Raw genomic sequence first — 25351 nt, 5'->3', positions numbered from 1 at the left:
TCCAGGGCACGCACTGCCAACTATAGGAGTCGCTCGGGCCTGCTATCGAGAGGGACTTCCCCCCTTTGTGGGGGGAGTGGGGGAGGGGACACATCCATTTCCGCTATTAAACACCACAGGGGGCGGAGTAATATAATGAGAAATCAACAGGATAGAACCATCATAAATTTATATGTGCAAAAATTGCGGGCCCAGACCATGAATCGAATCTAAGTCCTCCGTCAAACCGTACCAGTGCTCTGCCCTCTCGAGAGCAGGCCCCAGCTGCTCCTATGATTGGCATTGAGTGCCCCAGAAGCAGGGGGGAAAATAGATTGGCACTTGTGTATGTGGAAGAATTGCGTTGCTTAGCCAGTGGGTCGTCCAGATAACTCAGATGGCAGAGCACTGGTCCAGTTTGCCAGAGGATTCCTAGTGTGGGCCTGTAATTTTTCCACATATATTTATGAAAATAATTTTCTCCTGAAGTGATTTTGAGTTAATTTGGGAAAGGGTTTGAATGCTTGTGCAAATGAGAATCATCTGATTTTCTCTGTTAATCTAACTTATTCACATTTTTAGGTTCATCACTTTGGAGTAGTTTGTGAAGATTATGTGTTAAGTTTGATTTGAAAGCATCATAAAATAAGCTCAGGTGGCATCAAAATGTGAAAACTTTGGAGGGGTTGAATACTTTTGCAGGCCACTGTATGCACAATGGAGATTGTAAAAAAAAAAAAAATGTAATTGATGATTCCTTACGAAATCATCCTCAAATACGCAATTTTGTGTCTGGCTGTCTGTGTGTATTTGTGACAGTGATACATTCAGTTGTTACTTATCCAATTTCAAACAAACTTGACAGGGACTAAGGGTCACACGATAGACGTTGTAGCGACTTCATTAGCCCTCCCCAAGGGGGTTTTCCAACTTGAGCGAAATTCGTGTTAAAGTTTAAATCTGTGTTAAGATAGCTAATTCTGGTATTTTTCCAAGGCCGCTTCTAATAACAAAAGTAATAACACTCATGATAAAATCATAATATTAATATCTGTGCAAAACAATATTAATACGAGTAATATCCCTCCTCCCAAAGGGTTTTTTTCCTGCTTGGGCAAATGCCGTGTTCACGTGTATAAATAGCTTATTGTTGTGATTTGTGGGACACACCTACCAGAAGTAAAAAATATTATAAACCACAAACACATATGATTACCTTTTTAAACAGTCGCTACTGCTGTTTATCACAAAATAAAAGGGAGAAACCCGACGTTCTTGAGGCCCGTATATACCCCAAAGAGGATAATAACATCACCCTTCTTGCCGCTCCCATAGGGGGTGGGTGTACTCCTATATTAACCAGAGTTGGTGTCAAAGCCACCCAATGCACGCCTGTTTATACATTTATCGTTTTTAAAAGACTAGTCTAATAATATTTTGATAAAGCATTGCAGTGAAGTCTGATCCAAATAATTTTAAAGCAATATATGTATTTGTATATTGTTATTAGTAAAAAATAGTGTGGGAGATAAAAACATTAGAAAGGAAATAACTTGCACCAAAAACTTTAACATTTTCACGCTCACGCTGACGCTGATGCTCACGCCGGGGTTATCGCTATAGCTCTCTGTTCTTCGAACGGGCGAGCTAAAAACAACGCTTTGATGGAAGTTGCGTTGATGTAAGCAACCAGTTATCTTTTCAACCACTATCCATATGAATAAATATATTTTGAAAAATGCCTTCCAATTAATTATTTATCGAATTAAAATACTATATAAACCAATGTCACCCGCAGGGTGACCCGTATCTTGCCAAAAGGTGACCACGTGTGACTTCTTTCAGGTCACACTGAGGTGAACAGAGCTGCTATCCACCAGGAGCGACTCCTTGAGGAATATCTGCCTACGAGAGATTCCGATGAGAATCGTTCTACAGAGTAACCATGAAAAATATGCGTTTGCCTCATAACGTCACCAAATGACGTCATAATGTCTCAAGTTTGACATATCTAGAAAGCACTCATCGAGGTGTTCAATTTGAGGTACTACACGATATGGTTCCTAAAACTTGAAAATTTGACCTTGGGGTCAAATATGTTTGACCTCAGGCGCTAACCATGAAGGTCAAGGCCAATCAACACCAAAAATTAATCAGCTGAGCACCAGACCATGAACGATATTCCCATGAAGTTTGAAGACGATCCGATCAAAATTACTCAAAAAATAAGGGTTTCGTCGACTCCCCTGATTTGCGACAAAGTGACCTTGACCTTTGACCTTGACCTTCAAAATTTTAAGCGCTGAAACGGACCTCTATAGGCCTCTGATATGCGAAGTTACAAAAATTTCCAATGATAACTGTGCTCTGCAGAGTGATTTATACGTGATTACAGACAAAAAAAAAATAAAAAATAAAAATAAAAAACATATGAAGGTCAAGGCCAATCGCCACCAAAAATTAATCAGCTGAGCGTCAGACCATGAACTATATTCCCATGAAGTTTGAAGACGATCCGATCAAAATGACTCATAAAATAAGGGTTTCGTCGACTCCCCTGATTTGCGACAAAGTGACCTTGACCTTTGACCTTGACCTTCAAAATTTTGTGCGTTGAAAGGGACCTCTATAGGCCTCTGATATGTGAAGTTACAAAAATTTCCAATGATAACTGTGCTCTGCATAATTTTTTATATGTGATTACAGACAAAAAAATAAAAAATAAAAAAAAACATACAAGCTGACTAACATATCTTGCAAAAACTTAGTTTTGGCAAGATAAAAATTACCCCCGTGTGGGGGTGACAGTCATCTCTATAATGTTTTTTACCATCATAATTGATGAACCGTTGCCAGATATCTCCTAAAATGAAAGACAAGATAGGTTTTGAAAATGGCGACTTTCACAACTTTCGTGACCTCGTGACCTTGACCCTAACCTCGAATCCGGGAAAAAATATGTCGTTGGGTATCACTCATCGACCTCTACCCACAAACCAAATTTCATAAAGATCGGAAGTAAAAAAGTTTTCTTTGTACCGGGAGGTGTTTTTGACCATCTTCCAGGTTACGTGGCGGCCAAACGGGACAGAAATTCAAAAATCTGTCCAGTTAGATACAAGATAATATTTTTTACTATAAAATAAATAAACAGTTGCTGAATATCTTGTAGAATGGCAGACTAGATAGGTTTTGAAAATGGCGATTTTTATAACTTACGTGACCTCGTGACCTTGACCCTGACCTTGAACCTGGACAAAAGTTATATCGTTGTGCAACATTCATCGACCTCTACCCACCTACTAAGTTTCATCAAGATCGGAAAGAAAAATTGTTGACGGACGGACGGACGGACATATGGTCCAGCTTTATTAGGTCATCTCGGTAGAGATGACCGAATAAAATGGAGGTATTTTGAGGTGGGAATTGAAGGTGCATTTGTGCAGATATCTTACAAACCTAGTTAATTAAGATACACGAGAAACACCTGCTCCATCTGTGAGCAGCCTGAGGGAGAGGGTTGGTGGGGGAGAGGTTGGGGGTGGAGAGGATATTTGGGGAGGTGGGGCGAATGTATTTGATGCCATAGCTAGTTATCACCCCCTGTCTCCAGCAGGGGTCAGTAAACCCACATGTGTATGTCACTTCAAATATAAATTGTTGCACGTGTACAGACAAAAATTGTACATGTAAATTGCTTCCCCCCCCCCATCATTGGTGGGATTTTTTTTTATACCCATGAGCCGACCTATGTCGCCCCAGCACGTTTGCAAAATTTGGTGGACATTGGCCCAGCCGTGTTTTTTCTATGATTTTGAGATGTACAAACAGAGAAATAAATGCCTTATTTTTTACGTAGTAGGTTTGACCGAGTGGTGTGGACGCTGAACTGCCAAATCCAATTTATTTTGGGTTAAAATGCCCAATCTGGCAGAAGGTAGTTGTATTAAAGATTTGGATTCTTAGTTCATAAGACTCGAGCAAGACTCAGAATAATTACCATTTTGCGAATGCATAGTTGATTAAAATCCACTTATGACTTTAAGGAGGGGGTTATCTGTCTAGATGGTCTGAATTCACCCACTCATGCATATGGTTGACACAAACGCCCTCAGGGTAACTTGGGATAGACTTGTCACTTATGAAAAGATAGCATTATCAACAACCAGTCAGTGACAAAAAAAATATCATTCATTACATGAGGCCCACTGCCGAGTCCTGCTTCTGCTTCTTGTGAGTGACCCATCAGTATTAAGAGTCACAAAGTGCCGACGGTGAAGTTGAAAGATAACTTCTGACAAAATAAGTATTTCTCACAATTAAATTATTTTTATATGCACACTATTATCTTCACAGTGTCACAGATGAAATTTCCCGACTGCTGCAATTAATATGCCAACAATGAAATTCCACAACTTACCATCGACGCTTCTAATTTTCCGTCGCACATCGAACATAATCTGTTCTGAAAAAAAGAGAAAACGTACCCTGTCAATGTCTCATGCAGTATTCGGAATGTAGGTGCAAGTCAAAGCGATTTTATTTTAATGTGATATCACAAGTGAATGGCTGGTGGTCATCAAAATGTGACACAATAAACTAATAATGATATTATTCTGCAGAACAAGCAACACTGATTAAGCATTATTAAACTGACAACACTTGGGATTTTTTTTTTTCAATCAAACACAGAAAATAAAGAAAATATGTATCCAGTGAAATGGTACTACAACACTTTGATAGACAAACAGTGTTAAGATTTATGATGTTTGCATACAGCATGGTTTTTCAAACAACAAACAACGAGGATCTAAGATATTCCCAAAACACAATGCATCACCATTATAAATTAAGATTCTTCGAATAACATGGAGCACTTGAGAGCATGATCGAAGTGATCCATTCATGATGAAAATATTACTTTTAACAAGGCACATATGACTGTGCGTGAGAAAAGAAAATGTCAAAGTAAATAACTTTCACTTGTTGCTGAAGTATAGTTATATTTATTCCTCATCAATGAAAATGTTAAGACGACTATAATTAGGTCATGACCTTAAAGTTAGGTCAAGGTCAAAACAAGTCAAGTCCACTCCGCGGACTTTCTATTCACATTGTTAATGTAAAAAATTATTCCAAAAGTCACAGCCGGGTCCGAGATCGACCTCAAAAGTTGGGAGTGTCATTGTCATCATCATCCTTCACCATACACTGAGGCATGGAGACCGTACATAACAGAAATTGGGGGCTCGTCCGGGATTTGTAATTCATTAGACCAATTGAGTACTCGGACCACTCTGCACTCGGATTTGTCAGTGTGTCCTGAGAAATCCATAAAAAAATTTTGTGGGTTCCGCTGATGATAAAATCATAACTGACATTGCAGTCTGGTTTGAGAAGAACTCATAAACGATATTGGGGTCCGTTCAATAAGAACTCCGATTACTAATGGTAATTCTGAATTGAGTTAAAGAACCAGGTGAAACTACAAACGATCACTCTGGCATCTAATGCTACTGAGTTTATGGATGCATCGAGTGTAGAGAAACTTAGTGGGTTAAAGAAATCTGAGCTGGTAGACTTGGCTTGACATTGTGAATTTGAGGTTAAGTCAAGTCAAAAGAAAGTGGAAGTTTTGGCATTGGTGTTAAGCTATTTAGTGGAGAAGAAACATCTCCCTGACACTGCATTGAATTAATACAGAGTGATGATGTGGAATTGCAAAAGTTAGAGGCAAGGGCACTGGCACTGCAGAACCAAGCACGACAAAGAGAAATGTGGAAGAGAGAAAAGGGGAAAGAGATGGAGTTGCAGGCAAAAGAGCTGGAGATTAAGGACTGGGAGCTTTAGGGACAGCTTAGGATATGTGAGTTGAAAATATAGAGAGGAATTCAACCCACACCTAATCCAAAACAGACTAGTCCACAGGCTTTGGACCTTACCAGTCAGGTGAGACTTGTTATACTCTTTAAGGAAACTGAGGTAGAGAGGTACTTTTTGAATTTTGAAAAAGTGGTGCATTGATTGCAGTGGTCTAAGGAGTCTTGGCCTATGTTATTGCAAAGTGTTTTTGTAGGTAATGCTCAGGAGATTTACTCTGTGTTACCCATGGACGTGTGTAATCAGTATGATGAGGATAAAGCTGCCATTCTGAAAGCTGATGAATTGGTACCCGAGGTGTGCAGGCAGAAGTTAAGGCAGTATAGGAAGAAAGAAAGTTAAACTTATGTGGAATTTGCTCGGGGAAAAGCGACTCTGTTTGATAGGTGGTGTGGTATGAAGGATACTGCGGATGGTGACAAGATAACCCAACTGATTTTACTGGTGGAGTTGAAGCAGTGCTGGTCTCCTGACCGTTGAATGCAGTTAGACAAACAAAAAGTGAATGATTTGGATACTGCAGCCACAGTGGCTGTCGATTACGCTTTAACTCACAAAGTGCATTTTAACAAACCAAGTTTTCCAAAGAGGAGTAACTTGGAGAATGACCGTAAAACTAATCAGAGAATGAGAACCGGACTCAAAGGTTGTCAGGAAAGCTCACCGACCGGTGGGGGTTAGGCAAAGTTTGCCGGAGGGAAAGCAAATGTAGATATGGTGCAAAGTAAACCTGTGAATGATCTCTCTGTGCTGATTTGTTCCCACTGCAGGAAACACGGACACGCCGCAGCACAGTGCTATAAGCTGGGAAGGCAGCAAGGTGTGTCAACTGCACTACCTTATGGTAGAAAACACACAGGGTGCCCAGAGACGGTAATGGGGTCATCCGAGGAGGGGGTGATGCTGGACTCAGACCTCTGTAATACAGGATATCGGCATTTCACTACAGACGGTTTTGTGTCAGCCCGAGGTAATTATGCACTTCGGCGACCTGTGAAAATATTGAGAGACACGGGGGCTTCTCAGTGTTTCATGCTGGAGAACATTTTGCCGCAATCTGAAAGACTGATGACTGGTCCCAGTGTGTTATTACAAGAACTTGTGCGTTGTGTTAAAGCGCCTCTTCAGGTGGTTAATCGAGAGTCTGATTTGGTATCTTGAACAGTTCCTGTGGGCATACAACCTACTCTTCCAATGGAAGGGTTTTGTTTTATCATTGGGAATGATTTAGCTGGTGATAAAGTCATGGTTAATCCATAAATGGTGGAAGAATCGATTGTTGAGAGTAATGCAGAACCAAAAGAAAAGGAGGCTCCTAATCTGATTCCGACATGTGGTGGTGACCCGTGCTAGGTCCAGGAAGCACGCGGAAGAGAGTGTAGTGCAAAAGGACATGGACGTAGAACCTCGATCATAGACATGGACGTCCTATATCACTGGAGCCCTTGTCAATCAATCAGTTGCTAAGACTGAAGTCAAGTTATAATGTCACGTCCAGGTATCTTCCAAGATGCCGATATGTACTCCCACAAATGATGGAGAAGAGTTTAATACAGAGGAAACCAGTTTCGTTTGAGTTGGAAGAAGGAATACCTTCAGAGCATAACATCATGACAGAAATGGAATGCTAACTCTCTGTAACCTACAGACTGGGGATGTGGTACTGATGAAAGACAAAACCTGGCACGTAACCTCTGGTAGTTGGACTACGTTACAGAGGCCTAAAGGGATGAAGATGAGCATGTTCGCAAGGATAAGCTGACCATCAGCAACTGATCGCTGAATGCGAAAGGTCTTCCTCTTCATCCCACAGATTAAATGAACGCCCGATACACAGGTTTATCCGAATCTTTGAAAACGATCACGAAATTAAGAATATTGCTTATGTTAGAAATTATAGAATGTAATTTGAGGAGGTATTATATGTAATGCCAGTCATGAAATTTGTAGATGAGTGAAGAGTTATTATAGTGCCCATTATATAGAAAGTCGACACCCCCTTTCAAATTTTCACCTTTTCTTTCCTTATAGCCCGGAAATAAATGGCATTAAATCAGACTTTTTCCACCTTTATTTACACATCGTAACCCACAACTTCCAAGTGAAAAACAAATTCCACAAATTTCACAACATTAATTAAAAATACAACACGAGAATATCTTGGTTGGATAAGTGTCTGAATTGCAAATTGTAATTTAAAAACAACAATTGTAAATGAGCTAAGGTGTAACGAATCGACTTCAAAATCACACAGCAGTTAATTGGCCTCCACTTGTGTTATATTTTAGTGATTCTGATTATTTCAGAATAAAATCAGCTGTTCCTGTAGGTTTCCTCTGCTGGGTAGTGCATTTCACAGCAAAGAGTCAACCATGAGCACCAAGGAGCTTTCAAAAGACCTTGCGGATAAAGCCGTAGAAGGGGACAGATCAGGGTATGGGTATAAAAATATTTCAAAGGTCTTGAATATCCCTTTGAGCACAGTTAAGACAATCATTAAGAAGTCGAAGGTGCATTGTACCACCAAGACCCTGCTTGGATAAGGCCGTCCCTCTAAATTGGATGACAAGCAAGGAGGAGACTGATCAGAGAGGCCACCAATAGGCAAATGACAACCTCGAAAGAGCGACAAGCCTTCATAGCAAAGACTGGTCACTGTGTGCATGCAACAACAATAGCCCAAGCACTCCACAAGTCTGGCATGCACGACGATGGGGTGGTAGGAAGGAAGCCATTACTCAAAAAGCCCACCTTCAATCCTGTTTGAGGTATGCAAAAAAACACTCCATAGATTCTGATGCCATGTGGCAAAAAGTTTTGTGGTCTGATGAAACCAAGATGGAACTTTTTGGTCTGAATGCAAAACATTACGTTTGGTGCAAACATAGCACAGCACATCACCCGAAGACACCATCCTGACTGTGAAGCATGGTTGTGGCAGCATCATGTTATGGGGATGCTTCTCATCAGCAGGAACGGGGGCACTTGTCAGGATAGAAGGTAAAATGGATGGAGGAAAATACAGAAAAATCCCAGAGGAAAACCTGCTGCCCTCTGCAAGAAAGCTGAAATTTGGATGGAAGTTCACCTTTCAGCAAGACAACGACCCAAATCACACAGCCAAAGCTACACTGGAGTGCCGAAGGAACAAAAAGATCAAGATCGTTGACTGGCTTAGTCAGAGCCCCAAAATAAATGCAATCATAAATCTGTGGCATGGAATTGAAGAATGTTGTCCATCAATGCTCGCCATGGAACTTGACTGAGCTTTCACAGTTTTGTACAGAATAATGGGCAAATATTGCCCAATCAAGGTGTGCAGAGTTGGTAGAGACCTATCCCAACAGACTCACAACTGTAATTGCTGTCAAAGGTGCTTCCACCAAGTATTAACTCAGGGGGGTGGACATATGTCTAACCAAGATATTCTAGTTTTGTATTTTTAATTAATATTCTGAACTTTGTAAAATTTGTTTTTCACTTGGAAGTTGTGGGTTATGATGTGTAAATAAAGGTGGGAAAAGTCTGATTTAATGCAATATAATCCCAGACTACAAGCAAACAAAAGGTAAAAATTTAGAAATTTTGGAAATTTTAGAAGGGGTGTAGACTTTCCAAAGGCACTCTATCTTTTAGTTACATGCCTTTAAGTTTGAACAGTCTGATGGATGTTCTGGGTAGAGCTAGTTGGATGGATGTTCTGGGCAGAGTTATCTGGGAAGTTGTTCGTTGTGGACCCTTTCTGGCTGCGAGTGGCTTGACCCAAAACTGATGGCACCCTGCGAAGCATAATGCTCAGACAAGACTGCGAAGCTTAAAGCGCAGAGAACCCTGCGAAGCTAACAGCACCCTGCGGAGTTGACATTGAGAGGCCTGTTCTGTGTACAAGTGCTTTCCGTTGAGACAAGAGGACTAAAAGTGGTTAGTATACATCTTTAGGTAGCGAATTGAATGACTGTTATGTTTTTGTTGTTGTATGTTGTCATGTAACCACATTACATGCCTTGTATACATGCCATTGAATTATTTTGTATTGTTTTGTTTAATGTACAGTTTCTCGGAGACTTCGGGAGCTTTTTGGAGCTTTGATCTACCAATAAACAGCCAAAGGCTTCTGTATGAACACAACTCCTCGTTTGTTTCTGCATCTGATATCCTTCGAACAGGTGATACTACAACTACGAAAACCCTAGAGGCAGATAAGGGCTTGTTGCCACTACATGCATATTTTGCCAATCTTATGAGGTTGGAGATGTACTAGACGAAGCCAATGACTCGGGACTCACAACAGTCAGGAAGTCAAACAGCAGCAGAAAAAACTGAGGGACTGAAAAAACGCAGGTGTGATTAATCACCTTGACTATATCTTTGGATTATCTGTTGAAGATTTGGGTTTGGGGTTTGCTCACGTGTAGGTTGGTTCCACGACTGCTCATCAAATTGAATCATAGTTAAGTTTTCTGAACCACATCCATCATGTTTTTATGTTATGTTTTCAGCACTATCTGATGTTTGTATTTTCATCAAAAATTTTCCGTGATAAATCAAACTTTGTTTTAAAAATTGTTGAATTCGGTTTTTTTATGCAGCCGACGTGCTCTCAGATCGCTGGAGCTTAATCGTCTCAGTTTTGAGGCTGTTTTGTCGTCCCGTTTCTCGCTTTTATTTTTCTTCAAAAAATGTGTCCTTTCTGCCTTTCCAACACTATCCTATTCCCTCTCGCTTCAAAAAAAAAAATTAGAAAAAAAAAAACTCTCTCGGACACGATTTTATTTTACTTTCATTTCATATATATATATATATATATATATATATATATATATATATATATATATATATATATATATATATATATATATATATATATATTGTTACGGCTGTGGAGATTCGCAAACCTCCATTCAGGGCCCGTAGGTGAGATATCTCTAAGTACATGTGTAGTTAGCCCCAAATCCGTTGTATAGAGGGAATTTATGTGATTCATTCGGGCTGCGACGCTTTGAGATAGCCGTTTTTCTGTTCTATCTTTATTTTTAACCAACCACATCTCAACCACTATCACACAACAACCACCACGCCAGCCATCGTCACCAACTGCAACCACGCTCCAACCCCCGGACAGCAACAACAACGCCAACAGCCACGACCTTTACCTTCACAACTTGCTCCCACATCATCGCATCACCGCCATTCCCAAACGGCACCATAACCATCAAACCACCACCGAAAACCCTCCACCACCTTCGCCTCTCTCCTACGGCCATTGCCACACCACCTGTGAACACTGAGCGTCGGGCTGTCTCGGGCCCGTTCGGCAATTGGTGCCGAACGCACCGAGCCGTGAGCGCAAATAGAGCCTTTCCGAGGGAGAATTCGGATCAAGAACGCTACACGCCCACTTCCCCTCCATCCAATTAGCAAGCGCGGAGCGGCTTGGCCCCGCCTCCAGGCGCGCCTGTGTGAAATCGATATATGCAAATTCTAGGATCAGGGGAGATTCACGCCCCCTTTCCTCCGACCAATGGGCGAGCATGGCCGCGCCCCCAAGGTCATCGTGATCCGGATATTTGCATATTAACTGCTCCGGCCGGCCAATAAGAAGGCGAGCGCAAGGCGAATGAAGTCAGTCGAGTCGGGTGAAGAGTGAGTCGGGTGGCGAAGTGAGTCGAGTCGGGTGGAGAGATAGTCGAGTCAGGTGGCAAAGTGATCGGTGTGTCTTCGAATTGGGTTCTGGAGTCGCCTGAGAAGAGTTGCGGGAAGAGGCAAAGGAGCTCGGGTCCGAGGCGAGAAGGACGGCGGTCGGCGACGAGGTCGCGGTGTGGGATTGCTCATCACGGGACACAAGCCAGCCAGCCATTCTCCTCCCCCAGGGCATCAACAATTCCCCCTTTCCCCCGCGCTGAGATAGAGCAAAAGGGGGGCCCCATTCCCACCCCACTCCAAACGTCATGCCAGCGAAACCCGCCAAGGAGCACGGAGTCAGGGCACAGCCAAGCAGCCACATCTGTGGCTCGCCTGCCAACTCGTCACGAGGGCGCAGGTAGGACCCCCCCCCCCCGGTCTCGCGGACAATTGGCCTACAGGCCTGTCTGTTCCCTTGTCTATGAGGGTAGCTTCTTTCCTTTGCTTTTGAGTAAATGTGTGTTGGCGCCGTCTGTAAAGTAGAACTGTTTCAGTGTTGCCATGTGTGCGCGTAGTCGGTAGTAACTCTGCGTCGTTGTTGCTTTTGTTTTGGTTGCTATATGTGCATTTTGACTGTATGGCTGTATATATGTGCTTTCCATGTGCCGGGAAATAAATTTGCATTGTGTGAACTGTTTTCCCGTTTCGCTTCGTCTTTTCTTTATTGACCCCCCATCCTGCTTCACGTAAAGGGTTCGTAGTGGATGCAAAATGCCCGGTAAATAATCTGAACCGTCGAGGTCGACGATAACACCGCTCGGTTATCCTGATAGTATGGAACGGGCCACCCAAGCGGCTCGTGTCCGGAGTCGACCTGCGGCGAGGTACGATCACTCGGTTTACCATGCGCGTGGGTACTTAGGTAGGTCGAGTTTGGCGAACAACCCTATCCTACGTGGGTGGCCAATTGGCACGATTGTGGTGAGGTCGAAAGGCCCACCCGTGACTGGCTTCGGGCGATAGTTCCCAGAGGGTCACGACTGAATTGTCCGTCCGGTGGGCGACGCAGTCGCGATTCGAGTGACGTGGCCGTCCTCACGCCGGCGGGCGCAAATTCGCAACACTGGTGTCAGGAGTGGGATTCGAATCCCTCCCGCCTCCAAGCTAAATTCACGGGGAATCGGTCCAGGGGTGAGAGGAGCGACGCCCGATTCCCTCCAAATTACGAGCAATTTAAATTAACCCCTTACGAGAAATAAGATGGAGTCTCAAGGCGAGCGGGAGCCGGGGTAGTCGAAATGGAAATAGAATTGTTAGAATCCATGGCCCAGGATGGAGACCCCGAGCAGGAAATGTTGGTTGTGCAGGAACAATTTCCCCCCCAACCGAACCCAGAGCCCGAAATGGGCGTGGCAGCAGCAGCGGCCGCGGCATATGACAAATCCCCTCCCCCTCTCCACCAAAACCCCCCGATCCATGCCGAATCGGCTCAGCCGAGTGCACTCGAAATGATTTTGAAAGCCATAAATGAAATGGATAAGAAAATGGAAACAAACACAAACAAAATGGAAGAAATGCGGGGTGAGACGCAAAACATGGGAATGAGCCTAAAAGGAAGCTTGGACAAACTAAAAAATGAAATGAAAAAGGAAGTCGACACGATACGAGCGGAGGTGACCAGGTTAAAAGAGAAAGTAAAAGGAGTGGGGGTCGCAATGGAAGAGAGCAAACAAGAGGGCAAACGAAATAAAGACGGTGGTGGGAAAGATAGACAAAGTAGGAAAAGGACTGGGAGAAGTAAAAAAGGGACAAGACCAAATAAAGGAGGAAATAGGGAAGAACACGACGGCGATAGAGGAATTAAAAAGAGAACAAGGGAGAATAAAGGACGGATTGGGAGTCGTGAAGAAGGACTGTGAGGAAAGACAAAGACATGACGAAGAGAGTTGAAGACCAATGAAAGGAGGTAAAAGCGGAGGAGCAGAAAGGATTAAAGGCGTGGGGGAGGAATGCAGAAAGAGACATGAGGAAGTAATTAATGAAATGGAGTGGAAAGCCGGAGAAGAGACAGAGGAACTGGGGAAATGGATAGAAGAACACAAGGGCGAGACGGAAGAGCAGTTTAGGACAACGGGGGAGAAAATATCCAAGACAAATAAGGTGGTGACACAGGTACAAGGGGAAGTGGAGCAAATAAGAGAGAAAGTCGGGGAACTATCGTTAGAGACGATAGGGGAGTAATTAAATGGAGTAATAAAGTGGAAAATAGAGGAAATGGAGAGGAGACTGACGGAATGCGTGGAGACCCGGTGTGAGAGGCAGGGTGACCTCCTTCGGGAACAGGGGGAGAGGATATACTCCCTCAAGGCGGATCGTGCCCAGGTGGGGCCGGTGTCACAGGGCGGAGGAGGAGGCTTGCGTGATGCGGGGGTGAGCATGCCAAGCTAGGGGAGGGTAGAGGCCGCGGGGTCTTTTGGCCTAAGGGGGGTACCGAGTATGACTGTTCCGGTGGGTGTGCAGAGTGCGAGTCCAATGGCTTGGGGGAGTAAGCGGGACGACGCAGGGCACAGACAGACATGGACAGGGGTGGTAGAGCCCCCGGGCAAATGGCTCAGACCCAGCGGGAGTGAGGCACCGTTGGGACTGGGGAGGTACACCCCTCCAGGAGTCCATTGGGAACTAGAAGGGGGGACCTCGAAAGGACCGAGGGTGCCGCTACCCCCGTATGATGGCAAGACGGACTTGAGGGTGTACATGGCCCAGTTCCAGTGTGTTGTCAGAGGCAATGGCTGGAACGAGGCGCAGGGTGTGGCACAACTCACGGCGGCCCTGCGTGGCGCGGCCTTGGAAGTCTTGACCACGGTACCCAGTGAGGGGGTGACCCTGGAGGATCTCCATTCGGCCCTAAAAACCGATTTGACATGGACCAGCAGAGTGAGCTTGTTAAAGCTCAGCTCAACAGGTGCAAACGACACTCCCAGGAACCACTGGGAGAATTGGCACACGACATTCGCCACTTGGTGGGGATCGCACACCGATGTCTGAGCATTGCTGACCGTATGGTGCCCGGACAACCTCCAGAAGGCGGCTGATACTGCAGCCAAGACGCCATTGGGAGGGGCTGGGCAGCATGTGGTGGCAGTCCGACAGGTGGGCCCCGTGAACAACAGTGCGCTGGAAGCCGGGGCTACCAAGCGCGAATGGAAAAAATGGTGCAGGGCATGTTCGACCGCCGGTTCGGGAGACCTGGGGAGAGGCGGTCGGGCCCAGGAAGGGCGGGGGATGGGCCATCAGGGGGTACCCCAATTCGGAACGAAGGGGGGTATAATTCAGCGTAACGGAGGCAAACACCTTACCAGAGGAGGTGTTATAATTGTGGCGCAAGGGACCACCCGCAGCGGGAGTGCAACGCCCCGCGCAGGGAAAGGCCCCCGCGAAGGGAGGGCCACGGCCCCCCAGACCACCAACTCCGCCCCGGGTCAATAGGGATAGCCAGGCCCAACCATCACCCCTCCTACCAGCCCCTGCGAAACTAAGAAGTGCTGAACATGTAGGGCCATGTTCGGCAGACTCGGACGGAGAAGAGCCCTCAGAACTGCGACAGGTCATCAATTGTGGCCAAATTGGCAATGGTAGCTTAACAATTCGGTGTAAAGTTGCCGGCGTAGGGGTAGACGCCGTTGTGGACACAGGCGCAAGCGCCACGATCATCAGCCCTGTGGTCCTTGATTAGAGCGTAGACGGTTGGTATGAGATCCACCGTCTGCAAAACCATAGTTTGCAGCTAGCGACCAGGGCAACGGCCCCCATCATAGGACGTGGTTCCGTGTCGTTTAAATTGGGCACCGTGAAAACAAGGATAGTGGTTTGGGTGGCGACCCATGTCTAATAGGGTTGGATGTGCTAACGGCCGGTGGTTGTAAGATCGACTTGGGCCGGGGGCTCATGCAGTTGGGTGGTGAGGAGTTGCCGTTAGGGGGTGTGAGCACGGATGAGAGGGTGGAGCTGGAGGCTCCTGACTCCCTGGTCATTCCCCCGGGTGCAGAGGTGGTGGTCCCGGCCCAGTGGCGAGCACACCCAACGTGGCAGGGCTCCTGCGGCCTGGCGGAACTACCGGTAGGGCCATCAACCCCGGGTTTAGTCTTGGGCCGCACCCTGGTAAGTACTGACGGGCCAATAGTGCCCGTTCGGGTGATAAATGTTAGCACGGAACCACGCACTATCAGAAAGGGCACGAAGGTGGCAGATTGCACCCCAGTAAAAGAGGTCACAGAGCTGAGGGACGATAACATCGAGCCGGACCGGCCCCAGAGGGAGTCTCCAGACTTGATTAGGAATTGGCCCGGTTCCATTTGCGAGATGGTAAATCGGAGTAGAGTAGATTTGGAGGATGCCCAGAGGGAGGCCTTATACAAACTGGTCGACCGACACATGGGGATCTTCTCCTTGTCACCCGAGGATGTTGGACGTACGGGCCTGGTGCAACATCAGATCCACACCGATGGGGCCCGGCCTGTCCGTCAGCCTGCTCGAAGGCTCCCATGGAGCAAAAGAGAGGAGGCTGATGAACAGGTTGAAAAGATGCTCAATGCAGGTGTCATTGAGCCCTCGGGAAGTCCTTGGATGTCACCGGTTGTGCTGGTTAAAAAGAAGGATGGGACCACGCGTTTCTGCGTGGACTATCGCCAGCTGAACAACGTGACACTCAAAGACTCCTCTCCCCTGCCTAGAATTGACGATACCCTCGACGCCGTTGCAGGCTCGAAATGGTTCTCAACTTTGGACCTCAAGAGTGGGTATTGGCAGGTGAAGATGGATAAAACGGCATTTTCCACAGGGAAGGGACTGTATCAGTTCACTGTGATGCCGTTCGGTTTGTGTAATGCCCCCGCCACCTTTGAGAGACTGATGGAGCATGTAATAGGCGGCATGCCGTGGCAATCATGCCTGGTGTATCTGGATGACGTCCTGGTACACGCTAAAACATTCACCCAGGAGATAGCCAATTTGGACCAGGTGTTTGGGCGCCTCAGGCAGGCAGGGCTAAAATTGAGCCCGGAGATATGCACTTTATTCGCGACAGAGGTGGCCTATCTCGGACACGTGATAGGCCACGAGGGGGTGAAGACCGACCCCGGAAAAATTGCAGCGGTAGAGGAGTGGCCCGTATCTACAACTGTCAAACAGGTATGGGGCTTTTGGGGACTTTGCTCCTACTGCCGGCGCTTCGTGGCAAACTTTGCGGAGATAGCCAGGCCCCTTCACCTGTTGACGGAGAAGGGGTTGAGATTTAATTGGACAGGAGAGTGCCAGGAGGCCTTCCTCAAATTAAAGGGGTGTTTGACATCCACACCTGTTTTGGCGTACCCCACCGATGACGGGATGTATACCCTGGACACGGATGCAAGCCAGGAAGGATTGGGAGCAGTCTTGTCTCAGACACAGGGGGGCATGGAAAGAGTGATCGTGTATTACAGTCGGGCCAGGAGTGGGCCCGAACGAAATTATTGCGTAACTCGCAAGGAGCTATTGGCTATGCTGTCTGCGGTGAGCCATTTCCACCCGTACTTGTACGGGAGGAAATTTTTGGTTCGAACTGATCATTGCTCCTTGCAATGGCTCTTACGGTTCAACGACGGGAAGTGAACGGGAAGTGAACTTACGACGGGAAGTGAACCGGAAGGCCAGATTGCAAGGTGGTTGGAAAAGTTGCAGCAGTACGATTTCAGTGTGGTCCATAGAGCCGGTAAGGCTCATGGGAATGCCGATGCGCTCTCTCGACGCCCCTGTCTGGGAGAAAACTGCAGATATTGCACGAGACATGAGGAGAGGGACCAATTGGCAGACACCTCCCCAAAACTCCCAGTCTGTGCAGCCTGAGTGGTAGGCCCAACTTTGCCACTAAGCGCAGGAGAGGAATTTGGTGGATTGGCATGGAGCACGGCACAGCGGGAAGACCCCATGATATGGCCAGTGTACAAATGGGTCCAGGGAAACAGGAGGCCCAGTGCGGAGGAGACCGCCCCATTCGGAGCGCGAACAAAAGCATACTGGGCTCAGTGGAGGACCCGAGAAATGAGGGACAACATCTTATATCGCAAGTGGGTGGAGATTCCTTCCGAACAAACTTCTTGGCTGGTGATAGTCCCTGATGGGTTTAAGACCCAAATTTTGAAACAGGTGCACGGTACCCGCGCCGGCGGCCATTTGCGCAGGACAAAACAAAATCTCGGGTCCGCCGGCGGTTCTATTGGGTTAACATGGGGCACGATGTACAGAACTGGTGTCGGGCATGCGACGCCTGTACTGCGAAAAAGGGACCGCCACAGAGGATGAGGGCCCCACTCCAACTACATCAGGTTGGGACCCCCCTTGAGCAAGTGGCCATGGACATTTTGGGACCACTGCCCCCCACTCGCCAGGGTAATAAGTACGTCCTCGTAATTATGGACTATTTCACCAAATGGCCGGAGGCCTTTGCCCTCCCCAACCAGGAAGCAGGGGTCGTGGCAAAGGCCTTCGTCGAAGGATTTACATGCCGGTATGGGATTCCGCAGGAGCTGCACACAGACCAGGGACGAAATTTTGAGAGCGAGTTACGAAAAGAGGTGTGTAGACTCCTGGAAATTCGAAAGACACGGACAACGCCCCTGAGACCACAGTCTGATGACATGGTGGAGAGGTTCAACAGGACCCTGGTCCAACAGTTGGGCCTCTTCACCGCCATTAACCAGGAGGACTGGGACGAACATCTCCCTTACCTCCTGATGGCCTATCACGCGTCACAGCACGGGTCTACCGCGTGTAGTCCGGCGCTGTTGATGTATGGACGGGAGCTGAGAAGCCCCGTCGATTTATTGTGCGGTCCGACGCCTGAGCGGCTTGATAGGCCCCCGGGGGAGGGCTATGCCCGTTGGTTGGAGGAAGGCATGGAGAAGGTACATGCCTTCGCACGACACCAGCTCCAACAGACAGGCATAAAGATGAAGTGCAGGTACGACCACCGGAGCCAGGTGAGCCAATACCCACCAGGGGCGAAGATTTGGTTCTTTAACCCCGGCGGAGGAAGGGCGGATGCCCGAAGCTCACCTCACCTTGGCAGGGCTCGGGGGTCGTCCTGGGGCAAATCAGTGACGTGGTCCTAAAAATTAAAATGGGACCATGGGCCCTTCCCCGGATCGTCCATGCTCTTAAGGCCTGAGACGTTACAAGGGCGACCTTACGCCCTCATGGATATGTCTTGCTGGAGGAGTCGGTGTTGGAACAGCCGCTCCCGCAGAGGCACAAGGCTCGCAGAGCCTTGCAACGAGTTCACGAGCCTGGTAGGGAGGGATGAAATCCCCCCTGCAAATAAGGATATGGGGACAGTGACAGACGGTGAGTGTGTAGAGGGGACGTAGCTTAGCTACGTAGTGTTAAATGGAGCGTGCTATAGTGTAAGGGATGACGTGGGAGCAGGAAGTAGTTCTGGGATGTAGTTAGAAGGATGGCTGAGTTCAGCGATGTGTGAGTTGAAGTGTGAAGTGGAAACATGTGCTTGGTGGGTGAGTGAGGCCAAGGGGTCTGTGTGAATGGAGCGAATGGGGAATGCATGGTGCGATGAGTGATTGGGGGGAGGAGTGATTCCTGTCCAAGAGACCCCAGGGTCAGTGTAAAGTGAGTTAGCTGGGTTAGTTAAATTGACAAAATGGAAGTCGTTTTGCTGTTGGTGGGAGTGTAGGCTCGATACCCATTTGGAGGGGTGCAGGAGCCCTGTTGACGGGCCAGGAGCGTGGCTGCGAAAGGTGAGTATCGCTGAGTGGGTACGCCGGGCACCAGGCTAGTCGGCCATAGTAGGCCAAGGGCCCATGGGTGGCCGGGATAGCGTAGTGGGCACGGGTGCACCCACATGATGCGGGGGCCCGGGGCGCCGTTAGCCGCATGGGCAGTGTTGTGGGCACGGCTGACCCTCGGAAAGAGGCCCGGGAAGCCAGCCTGCCACGTGAGCGTTTCAGGAGAGTCGCCATAGAGGGCACTCCCCGGTGTTTAGGGAGCTGGTAGGCTCGGAGGCAGTGTAGTGCCCGGGGGTGCCATCGCTGGAGAATCGGCAGAGGGTCGTGCCTGCCAAGGGAGCCACGCGTCCGAGCCATGAGACCGTGTGAGGGCACAGAAGGAAAATTGGGGGGGGGGCGAGAGGCCCGAAATTGTGAGGACACCAACACAGGTGACGGGAATCTGGGTTGATAGAACCAATAGTTTAAGCGAGAGGCGCTTGTTGAAAGCCCCGGGGTAGTTTAAAGGTTAATGGTAAGGGTAGATTAGGAAGTGTACCCATCCGCACCATCCATCCCTTCGCGCTCGTTGTGGGCTGCTGAACCCACTTTGTGTTATAGATCGCTGAAGTCTGGGGAGGCCATCCTGAGGCTTCGTTGGGCATCGGCACATGATGCTAGCTCTCCCTCATTCCTCTCCGTGAAGGGAACGTAGGGGTTTGGAGTAGGCGAGGTGATGAGATAGGTTAGCCGAACAAGGACAGTAAAGGGGGTTAGGGGACGATTTATAGTGGGGAAGTAAAAATCAAAACAACAAAAAAATAAACCAATGTCACCCGCAGGGTGACCCATATCTTGCCAAAAGATGACCACGTGTGACTTCTTTAAGGTCACACTGAGGTGAACAGAGCTGCTATCCACCAGGAGCGACTCCTTGAGGAATATCTGCCTACGAGAGATTCCGATGAGAATCGTTCTACAGAGTAACCATGAAAAATATGCTTTTTCCTCATAACATTACCAAATGACGACATAATGTCTCAAGCTTGACATATCAAGAAAGCACTCATGAAGGTCAAGGCCAATCGCCACCAAAATTTAACCAGCTGAGCGCCAGACCATGAATTATATTCCCATGAAGTTTGAAGACGATCCGATCAAAATTACTCAAAAAATAAGGGTTTCGTCGACTCCCCTGATTTGCGACAAAGTGACCTTGACCTTTGACCTTCAAAATTTTGTGCACTGAAAGGGACCTCTATAGGACTCTGATATGCGAAGTTACAAAAATTTCCAATGATAACTGTGCTCTGCAGAATTTTTTATACGTGATTACAGACAAACAAACAAACAAAAAAAAACCAGGAGCGACTCCTTGAGGAATATCTGCCTACGAGAGATTCCGATGAGAATCGTTCTACAGAGTAACCATGAAAAATATGCTTTTGCCTCATAACGTCACCAAATGATGTCATAATGTCCCAAGCTTGACATATCTAGAAAGCACTCATCGAGGTGTTCAATTTGAGGTACTACACGATATGGTTCTTAAAACTTGAAAATTTGACCTTGGGGTCAAATATGTTTGACCTGAGGCGCTAACCATGAAGGTCAAGGCCAATCGCCACCAAAAATTAATCAGCTGAGCGACAGAACATGAACTATATTCCCATGAAGTTTGAAGACGATCCGATCAAAATTACTCAAAAAATAAGGGTTTCGTCGACTCCCCTGATTTGCGACAAAGTGACCTTGACCTTTGACCTTCAAAATTTTATGCGCTGAAAGGGACCTCCTATAGGCCTCTGATATGCGAAGTCACAAAAATTTCCAATGATAACTGTGTTCTGCTGAGTGATTTATACGTGATTACAGACCAAAAAAAAAACAAAAAAAACAAAAAACAAATGATGGTCAAGGCCAATCGCCACCAAAAATTAATCAGCTGAGCGCCAGACCATGAACTATATTTCCATGAAGTTTGAAGACGATCCGATCAAAATTACTCAAAAAATAAGGGTTTCGTCGACTCCCCTGATTTGCGCCAAGTGACCTTGACCTTTGACCTTGACCTTCAAAATTTTGTGCACTGAAAGGGACCTCTATAGGCCTCTGATATGCGAAGTTACAAAAATTTCCGATGATAACTGTCTGCAGAATTTTTTTATATGTGATTACAGACAAAAAAAAAAAAAAAAAAAAAAAACATACAAGCTGACTAACATATCTTGCAAAACTTCGTTTTGGCAAGATAATAAGTTGGGGCTAAATTGGGTTTTTACAAATTAAGGGAGTGGGTGGGAGGGAGACAGTAGGCAGGTCCGTGCCCGCCTTCCGAGTGGCCAGCACCGCCGCACTCCCTCCATCAAAATGCACTGCAAGGCAAAGGCCGGCCAACTTCATCGGCAGCTGATGTTTTGCTGTGAGGCCTGTACCGGCCGGATTGTCTGCAGCTGCTGTGCTTCAAGGCGTGTGCCGGCCAGTTCAACTGCCGGCTGTTTTTACTGCAAGGCCTGTGCCGGCCAGTGCGTCTGCCGACTGTGTTTGCCTGCAACGGCCTTGTTCTGCAGGCTGTGGTTGCCTGCTGCCTTTGCCATGCCATGCCCACTGCCTTCATCTACTTTTTGCCCCCGTTCAATTTTGCTTTGCCTCCCCCCTTGTTCGTTGCCATGCGCGCCAGGAGCGTCGCAACAGTTTGCAAGCTGCAGGGACTGCCCTGTAGGCAGCCGCATCACGGGACCGAATTGGCGGCCCGTGCAACGTTGTTTGCTGAGTCAGATCGTCGCGCGTACTGCAGGGACTGCCCTGTAGGCAGCCGCATCACGGGACCGCATTGGCGGCCCGTGCAACGTTGTTTGCTGCGTCAGATCGTCGCGCGTACTGCAGGGACTGCCCTGTTGGCAGCCGCATCACGGGACCGCATTGGCCGCCCGTGCAACATTGTTTGCTGCGTCAGATCATCGCGCGTGCTGCATGGACTGCCCTGGAGGCAGCCGCACAAGAAGACTGCATTTGCGCAGCTCATGCGCCATTGTTCACTGCGCCTATTTAAAAGGGGGAGGCCGAGGACTGCGTTTGAGCAGCCAGCCACCTTCCCTGCCACCTGCATTGCATGAGCCAGAAACTGCATGCGAGCAGCCTGGCTCCCTGCAAACTGCTTTTCTCTTTGCAGAGTCCATTGATCCTGGGCCATGGTTTAGTGTAAGATTTGTAAGGTTAAGATGTACTGAAAATATGAGTGCGCCCCCAGCATGTATGTCTTCGCGCCGGCAATTTTATTTAAGTCATCCGTGTGAGTGGGTTTGTTTAGTTAGTTACTCAGCCCTCAGGTTATTTATTTTGGGGACACGAATACCATGAATGTCGCACTCAGGGATCCGTAGGTAAAACGTACGAGGGAAAACGACACATGATGGCACACGAAAATTTGACGACTCGGGACGAGTCTGCAAAAAGGGGAGGGGGTAGTGTTAGGGCTGTGGAAATTCGCAAACCACCATTCAGGGCCCATAGGTGAGATATCTCGAAGTACATGTGTAGTTAGCCCCAAACCCGTTGTATAGAGGGAATTTATGTGATTCATTCGGGCTGCGGCGCTTTGAGATAGCCGTTTTTCTGTTCTATCTTTATTTTGAACCAACCACGTCTCAACCGCCATCACACAACAACCACCACGCCAGCCATCGTCACCAACTGCAACTACGCTCCAACCCTCGGACAGCAACAACAACGCCAACAGCCACGACCTTTACCTTCACAACTCGCTCCCACATCATCGCATCACCGCCATTCCCAAACGGCACCATAACCATCAAACCACCACTGAAAACCCTCCACCACCTTCACCTCTCTCCTTCTACGGCCATTCCCGCACCACCTGTGAACACTGAGCGTCGGGCTGTCTCGGGCCCGTTCGGCGATTGGTGCCGAACACACCGAGCCGCGAGCGCAAATAGCGGCCTTTCCGAGGGAGAATTCGGATCAAGAACACAACACGCCCACTTCCCTCCGTCCAATTAGCAAGTGCGGAGCGGCTTGGTCCCGCCTCCAGTTGCATCTGTGTGAAATCGATATATGCAAATTCCAGAATCAGGGGAGATTCACGCCCCCATTCCTCCGACCAATGGGTGAGCGTGGCTCCGCCCCCGAGGTCATCCTGATCCGGATATTTGCATATTAACTGCTCCTGCCGGCCTATAAGAAGGCGAGCGCAAGGCGAATGAAATCAGTCGAGTCGGGTGGAGAGTGAGTCGAGTCGGGTGGCGAAGTGATCGGTGTGTCTTCGAGTTGGGTTCTGGAGTCGGCTGAGAAGAGTTGCGGGAAGAGGCAAAGGAGCTCGGGTCCGAGGCGAGAAGGACGGCGGTCGGCGACGAGGTCGCGGTGTGGGATCGCTCGTCGCGGGACCCAAGCCAGCCAGCCATTCTCCTCCCCCAGGTCATCAACAATTCCCCCTTTCCCCCGCACTGAGATAGTGCAAAAAAGGGGCCCCGTTCCCACCCCACTCCAAACGTCGTGCCAACGAAACCCACCAAGGAGCATGGAGTCAGGGCACAGCCACGCGGCCACATCTGTGGCTCGCCCACCAACGAGTCACGAGGACGCAGGTAGGACCCCCCCCCAGTCTCGCAGACAATTGGCCTACAGGCCTGTCTGCCCCCTTGTCTATGAGGGTGGCTTCTTTCCTTTGCTTTTGAGTAAATGTGTGTTGGCGCCGTCTGTAAAGTAGAACTGTTTCAGTGTTGCCGTGTGTGCGCGTAGTCGGTAGTAACTCTGTGTCGTTGTTGCTTTTGTTTTGGTTGCTATATGTGCATTTTGACTGTATGGCTGTATATATGTGCTTTCCATGTGCCGGGAAATAAATGTGCATTGTGTGAACTGTTTTCCCTTTTCGCTTCGTCTTTTCTTTATTGACCCTCCATCCTGTTTCACGTAAAGGGTTCGTAGTGGGTGCAAAACGCCCGGTAAATAACACTGAACAACAAATTTCCAAAAATTTTTTTTACTGGAGATGTGTAAAGTGATTAAGACTAATTTAGGTACGCTGATTTCAAAAATCATAACCGTTTTGCTGTATCACGTCAGGATTTTCAGGAACAGAAATATTCCCATTGCCTAGAAGTCAGGATTTCAATGAAATTTACATATGTCTTTAACATGTCTATTTCGTACAATTGTTGTTAACTTGTGTTATATTTCTTTCTTTCAGATAAAGATGAGTAGGCGTTCCTATACCAATCATCCTGACAACTTCTGTTATGTCTGTGGTCGGTATACCAAAAAAGATCAACAGCGAAGTATATCTACAGCAGTGAAAATGAAGGCCGCCTACTTTCACTACTTCGGGTGTAAGGTGGGGGACCAAGAACAGAGCTGGGCACCACACATCTGCTGCACAAGCTGTCACACAACCTTGACTCAGTGGTTGGTGGGCAAGCACGCGAGCATGCCATTTGCGGTGCCCATGATATGGCATGAGCCGCAGAATCATCATGATGATTGTTATTTCTGCTGCACAAGCATCGCCGGCTTCAACAAGAAGAATAAAGGTCACATCAAGTACGCTGACTGCGTCTCTGCTCGTAAACCTGTGCCTCATGATGACGAGAACCCTGTTCCAACACCTCCAGCTGATCAGAACATAGCTGTAAGCAGTGGTGAAGAGGATGGTGATGATGAACCTTTTGAACCCGACACTCAAGAATCACACCTTCTGAACCAGGGAGACTTAAATGATCTTGTAAGAGATCTCTCGCTGTCAAAGGCGAAGGCAGAGCTGCTTGGATCAAGGCTGCAGCAGTGGAATCTACTTGAACCTAACACCAAGATATCCTTGTTCAGAGCACGTCACAGAGACATGGCTAAGTTCTTTGAGATGGAAGACACGATGACATTCTGCAGTGACATCAACGGTCTGTTGAAACAACTTGGGTGTGATCACGATCCTGCAGACTGGCGCCTCTTCATCGACTCGGGGAAGAACAGCTTGAAGGCTGTTTTGCTCCACAATGGCAACGAGAAACCATCAGTCCCACTGGCTCACGCGTTCGCCATGACAGAGACCTATGAGACTATGCAGCAGCTGCTTGATTCCATCAAGTACAATGACTTCAACTGGCACA

At 47.6% G+C, this 25351-nt stretch overlaps 1 protein-coding gene across 11 annotated transcripts in view; it reads right to left on the bottom strand.

The window, feature by feature from the left end:
* The window catches only part of LOC147034931 (DNA (cytosine-5)-methyltransferase 3A-like), a 516888-nt gene that overhangs the window by 210373 nt on the left and 281164 nt on the right, over positions 1-25351 (bottom strand). For all 11 annotated transcript variants that reach the window (XM_085891359.1, XM_085891342.1, XM_085891335.1 and 8 more), the window contains one exon: positions 4400-4444. In XM_085891359.1, the coding sequence (XP_085747485.1) occupies positions 4400-4444 (45 nt within the window). The remainder of the gene's footprint in view (positions 1-4399; positions 4445-25351) is intronic.

Source organism: Eptatretus burgeri, chromosome 1 (genome assembly GCF_056783735.1).
Source record: "Eptatretus burgeri isolate ZD-2024b chromosome 1, Ebu_testis_v1, whole genome shotgun sequence".
Taxonomy (NCBI): domain Eukaryota; kingdom Metazoa; phylum Chordata; class Myxini; order Myxiniformes; family Myxinidae; genus Eptatretus; species Eptatretus burgeri.
Note: the sequence above shows the minus strand (reverse complement) of the source record. Positions and strands in the feature narration are given on the sequence as shown.